The 6411-nt window shown below is 45.8% G+C and overlaps 1 protein-coding gene across 1 annotated transcript; it reads left to right on the forward strand.

The window, feature by feature from the left end:
* The first annotated feature begins 3571 nt into the window (after positions 1-3571).
* On the forward strand, positions 3572-5710 carry LOC124687978 (GTPase activating protein 1-like). The gene is made up of 3 exons (XM_047221696.1): positions 3572-3866; positions 4155-4250; positions 5233-5710. The coding sequence occupies exons 1-3, from the start codon at positions 3753-3755 to the stop codon at positions 5518-5520; spliced, it is 498 nt and encodes a 165-aa protein (XP_047077652.1). The 5' UTR covers positions 3572-3752; the 3' UTR covers positions 5521-5710.
* The last annotated feature ends 701 nt before the right edge of the window (positions 5711-6411 follow it).

Here is a 6411-nt window from a genome sequence, read left to right on the forward strand (position 1 = left end):
CAAAATTTAGAACCAACAAAAAACTTTTACTTTGCATATAGTACCCTGCATAGGACTTGTGCATTTTGAGTGATATGCCATGATGATTGTTACTTTGTATTTGTGATGAACTCCAAAACCCTAGAGTGATCAAGTGATCCTCATAAACCAAATCCATCAAAAAGAGAAATAAATCAAATAGTAGAGAAACCCTAAAAACCCTAACATATGGTTTATACCATTTTTGTAAATTTGATCCTAGACCCATTTGATCTTCACCAATAGTTGTGTTATGTTATTAAGGAGTAATTCCAACTTTGAGGATCAAAGATTTACCTTTCAAACCAATTTCAAATTTGAAAATATGATCACATGAGATAATGGTCATTTCTGACTTTTATAGTCTGGTCACCACTTTGAGCCTCTCTATTTGTGTAATATGAATCATGTGATTCAAGATTGTAAGACATTATGGGTTGTAATAAATAATGACTGTGATATTCGACTATTATGCCTCGCAACAACATTATCCTGGGATTGCGATGAATGACATAATAGGCATCTGGACTTTAAAAATCCGGGTGTTGACAGTCGCGGGGAAGGTCGGTGCCGTCCGTCACGTGGCCCTGGGTGCGACGCAGGTCAGGCGAATCGTTCAGGTCGGGAAGCGGAAGGCGCCGCTGCCCTGAGCCATTGAATCCAGCAGAATGGGGCGTTGTTGTCGACGGTCATGTCGCTGTCCCCGAACTCGGGGGAGTAGCGGGCGCGGCCGTCCATCCGCGACCGCCGCATCTGCGAGATCGCCGGCGCATCCGCGGTGTACCCCGCGTAGTAATCCGACGACGACTGGGAGCTCGAGATGCTGTTCAGGCCGCCGCCCAAGCTCAGGCACGCTGCCGTAGAGGCCGTCGCTTTCGCTGCATCGAGGGCGGCGATGCGGCGCCTCCTGCGGTCGACCGTGACGAAGGCGCGGCGTTCCATCTCCGTCTCCCAGTCCTCCTGCGACATGGTAGCCGGCTTCTCCTTCGGCGCAACGGTGCGCGTCTTCGGCGGCGCCTTCGTCGGCGGCTTCGCTCCCTTCACCGGAGCCTTTCTGTTCGGTGGCATGGCGCGGCGGCGAGGGTTTTTCGGGTTGGTGGCTGGATGGGAGATGGAGCGGCTGGCGGGAGAAATGAGCGGCGGAGGGGACGGAGTTTTGGGGGAGAAGATGTATATTTTGTTGTTGTGTGGCTGACAGATGGCTCCCACGCCCAAATTTTCAGCCTCGCGAGGCGCCGACGCGCCCGATTCGCGTCCTTGACGAGGGGCCGGCACGGGGTTGCCGGTACTTTTATTGGGCTCCAAAAATCGCCGGCGCTGTTTAAGGCGCACCGATGTGAGCCTATTTTTAACCTGGCCTCCAAAAAACTATCGGGATTGTTTTCGGGACGCCGGTGGAGATGCTCTAACACTTCCAACCACTCACTCGTGGAGACAAGATCCGATTGAAAGGTTGGAAACAGTCAACAACTCCTCTACGCTGCGACTCTTTCGAGCCGGCCGAGTTGCCGGCCGGCTGCCTGCGTAGTCTGTGGGCCCGTAGACGCTCAAATCCCTCGTCTTGGTCCATTACAGATGTCTACTACTCCTACCGTACTCACTAGAGTGTGAACCTCCAGCTAACCACAGACAAGCTCGCGTCACCCACTGCCTCATCGGCTGCTGCATCATCTGTGACCGCGACCGGATCAACCTTGCCAAAAGCCGATACATTCGTCTGGATCTCATGTTACTGTTACCCTGCTAGTGCTAGACAGGGCAAAGCTGCTGCCTCACCGTAAGTGTAGCAATCAAACGCAGAATTACCATTTAATTCTGCCTTGGAGGGGAACCGATTTGGTGTTTCTTGCTAGTGTTTGAATCCGGCCGTTGATGGGGCCGGGTCGATTAGATGAGGCGGCATTGATTTGTAGCCAACGCAGGTCAGGCCAAGTTATTTTTCCTTTCCTTTCTTGTCTACAAATTTACCCTTTCCTTGCTTAAAGCTTAAGCAATTCTAATGCTGGTACTGCATGATATGCAAAGACACCAAGTCACCGGCTGCTTCAACCGCCGTCCGCTGCTGCCTGGTCAAGACTCAAGAGTCAAGAGTCGAGCACAAACACACACAAAAACGCGTCGAACGAGCAGTTGTAGCAAGTTAAGACTTGCCATATCGGATCGATTTGCCTAACAAGCCCATAAAATTCAGAAATGTTGATTAGAGGATGCCCTCTCCTTATTACCAAGTCCTCCTTTTCTTTTATTTTGGTTGAAATATGGAATCTAACAATGAACAAATAACTTTATTACATCACACTAATAAACATGTGTAGAAAATAACTTATTAAGTTGAGAGTTGAACATGAGTAACCCAAATAGTATGGTCAATAAGATATACTAATAGGATAGTCTCACCCTAGTACAAATGAATCAAGAATACAATGTCATCTATCTAGTAAGTTAGCCCTAGCGTATGGCACTCACCTAGCACAACAATGCAGAATGGCAATACGTTCATTCTTGGCTCTAGGAATTTACTACGTGTGTTGCGATCTTTGTGTTGGGTTCTATGAGGTTGAACTCATCCATGGTGGCGATCAGGGATACCATCGTGGAGCTAGTGCTAAGTAGCGCACACAGGATTCCCTAGCGCTAATAGAAAGGGTTATATTTGGTTTGAAACAAGAGTCAAATTTGTGAATTTTCACCCCATTTCTTTCTTTTATGCACGCCTCATCTTTTCTTCTCCGTACAGACAACACACTGGTACCAGAGAAGGCAACAATAGAGGTAAAGCAGGTTGAAGATCTCAAATGTGAGGTTACAGTGTCAGCGGAGTCAAAGGCGATTGTGGGAGGTGACAACAATTGCCACCACTATTACAATTTAAATTTATTCATGTAGTATTCTCTTTCCGGAAAAATTGTTAGCACTGTCCGGGAACACTCATAATTATGAAAAGTTTCACTCAATCAACGATTATTGTCTCTCAGTTCTCTTTATTTTTTAAAAAACTAGAAAGGCCTTGACTAAGAAAATCCACTAGGAAATTCAACCGGGATAATATGAAATCAACATAAAAAAATTAAAGCTGTTATAAAAAAATCAAAATCGGAGCAAATTATTTTGAAAGTGAAAACAAAATACTTTTATGGCTCCCTCACTTGTCGTGGATTTAGCCCCGAGAAGTATTCCGTGCCGGGGTAGAATATTTATGTTTTCTCTAACTTTTTTGCTCTGTGATTTCCATTTTCCCACATGTTTCGTTATTTCAGTCATATAATTGAGCAACAGTATAACCTTTTCTTGTGAGTACCCCCTCTCATTCTTATGATTAATTTAAATGAATTACTAATAGGGATTGGATGGAGTAGATAAGAGAGAAGACGTGTTCGCAAGTTCGCTAGAGACAGTAATCGGCCCATCACTAAACCGTCCTTAAGATAAACGTCAATTTTGTCCCCGAATAATAAAGAAGGAAAAAAGATTAGCGTCAATCCGTCAGCAAAGCTACAGCTCAAAAACGCGCTCCAGGTGTTGCCATTGTCTCTTAGCAGGCAGCGCTCACTCCGGGGAGTATTAATAGGACAGGTAGGGAGGAAGGGAAAGCAGCAGCCGTCCACTTCGGCCATTCGCCATTGTTTCTTATCTGAGCATCCGCCGCGGACGAGGACGAGGCAGACAAAATCACAGAGGAAGAGACGAAGAGGAGGAGAGGGACACCGGCACCAGCGCAGCGCAGCACCGCCACCATGTTGGGACATCTTGTTGGGCTGTTGAGGGTGCGGGTGCTGAGGGGGGTGAACCTCGCCATCCGCGACCTCCGCTCCAGCGACCCCTACATCGTCATCCGCATGGGCAAGCAGGTTTGTAATCTCGCACTTGTTGCTTTTTAGTCGTCCTCTTCGCGGTGCTGATGCCACTGCACCGCCGATCCCGCTTGCAGAGACCGGCTAATCTGTTGATTTTGCGAATTTTACTTTCTTTCCTGGAAAGAGGGGGACGAAAAGAGCACTCTTTTAGAAAGAATTAACCGCCTCCCCGGGATTTTTAGTTCAGCGTTTCCTTGCCGTTTTGAGTGCTCTCAAGATTATATTCTTGATTCTGAATTTTTTTTATTACGATCTCCTACTCACGTTTGAAACATTTCACAGAAGCTTAAGACGCGAGTGGTAAGAAAGAGTGTCAATCCGGAGTGGAACGATGAACTGACTCTCTCCATCGAAGATCCCACGCTTCTTGTTAAACTGGTATGTGTTACTTTTATCTTTCTTACTTATGCTTTGTTTTCCATTTTCCTTTTTTTTTTCTCATGCCTAAAACAATTACTTTTCCCCCAAAAAAGAACACGATTGATTTGGGTATTTATTTTCTTGAAATTATACTATCTAGAATTGCAAGAATATTTCAGTCTATGACCAAACGTTTCACTTATAATAGGTGGACACTTAACATTAAGGTTCGTTTAATTCCTCCGAAAAAAAAGAGAACACAATAGATTGAAAAGGTTGAGTAAATAAAGACAAGTATTTACCCTCTAGTATAGGAGCAGAATTGACCCAGAGTCTCACTGAGACATTGTCTCTTCGAAGTTTCTAATTCATCCGAACTACTGAAAATATTGACATCTGAATGGCAGCACTGTCCTTTTAAAGTTTCTAATTCAGTGAAACATTGTCCTTTTTGAAGCTAACATCACCATACCATATTTGTATAGTTCCTCACTTCCTTAATGGGTAGCATATGTGCACAGTTCCTCACTTCCTCAATCGGTAGCATATGGCCCTCGCTTCCTCCACTAGGTATTCCTTTTTCAAACCCAATGCTGAAGAGTTATCAGAGACAGATAAATGGTCAAATACTCTGCTGCGGATGAAGTTGATGGCCCAAGTCGTTTTCACAAATAATCTTTATTTAACCTACTATCAGCAGACCGGATGGATTCATCAAGAAATGTGCATTCTTTAGGAGAATTTAGCAGTATACACAAGCAATTTTTTTTTGTGAGGGTGCATGTGTACATATTCATCAACCTCTTACTTTTACAAAACAAAATTGAAGGGCAATCTCCCCGCCTCTAAACCCTCGGATGTAGACGGCGGCTATAGTTTATTAAATTACCTAGACTTTACCATACAATTTCATCAACCAATTTGCTCTAAGAAAATAAATTTGGAAAATATGCATTCTCTGTTTTGAAGCACTGTTAACTGATTACCCTTGCTCCTTCAGAACGTGTTTGACAAGGACACCTTCTTCGACGATCCAATGGGCGATGCAGAGCTGGACATCAGGCCGCTGGTTGAGGTTGTGAGGATGAGGCTCCAGGGCGTCGAGGACAACACCGTGGTGAAGAAACTGGTGCCGAACAGGCAGAACTGCCTGGCAGAGGAGAGCGCCATATACATGTCCGAGGGGGCGGTGAAGCAGGACGTGGTTTTGAGACTGAGGAACGTGGAGTGTGGGGAGATCGAACTCCAGCTCCAGTGGATCGACATCCCCGGTGCTAAGGGCGTATAAGGCTTCCAAACTCTAGACCCACTGTTGTTGGCAGAGTTCTGGAGTCAAGCTAGCTAAATCATTTTAGAATGTCGGAGAGTAACTTAGGAATTTAGATGCGCTATATGACCGTGAAGTAAAGTTTTCTTTGATGAACTTAAAAAGGAAACTCATGGCAGGGGCACACAAAGTCTCAGAACTCCCGACTTGATCTTGATGTGTTCTGCTTCTCTGCAACTGAGAGAGCAAATGCTACAGTGTGCTGATCACTTTTCCTTTGCAAACTATGATCGTTGATGTCAAGTCACTCGGCGGCAGGTGATTGCAGTTGTAGATAAAAGCATAGGTCTGGTTTTGCTAGATATCTTGGCTTGCAACCACATGAAACTTCCATGTATTTTTTTTCCCGAAAATTTGGCAAAACCCCGGTCTCTGCATTGCGATTGATGCACACATCAATATTTCATCATCCTCTTCTTTTTAATCCAAGAAACTGTTGAATGTAGATGGGCTGTGTCGTTGCCTATTCGACGGTACCCCGGAGGAGGATCCTCACGAGGGGGAGAAGAAGTAGGGGCCATAGGGCGGAGTGCACACGAGACGGTGGTACGCGAGTTACCCAGCTTCGGAACACCTGCACGATGATAGGGCCTACTGCTGCTTGTCTGGAATTATCCGGGGCGCTTTCGCGTTGTTACAATGAGTTGTGGTTGTGCCTCTAGGGCTCCCAGGATCCGGCTTATAAAGGCGCACGAATCTAGGGTTTACATGGAGAGTCCTACCCGGATACAGGTTTCCTAACTACGGTACAATGTCTTGCCGTGTACGTCAAGGATCCTCCCTTCCATCTATGTCGTACCGGATCCGGGTCCCCACCGGGCCTTCATGGATCCGGGTTCCTCCACAAGGTCG

This window comes from Lolium rigidum, chromosome 2 (genome assembly GCF_022539505.1).
Source record: "Lolium rigidum isolate FL_2022 chromosome 2, APGP_CSIRO_Lrig_0.1, whole genome shotgun sequence".
NCBI classification, from domain to species: Eukaryota; Viridiplantae; Streptophyta; class Magnoliopsida; order Poales; family Poaceae; genus Lolium; species Lolium rigidum.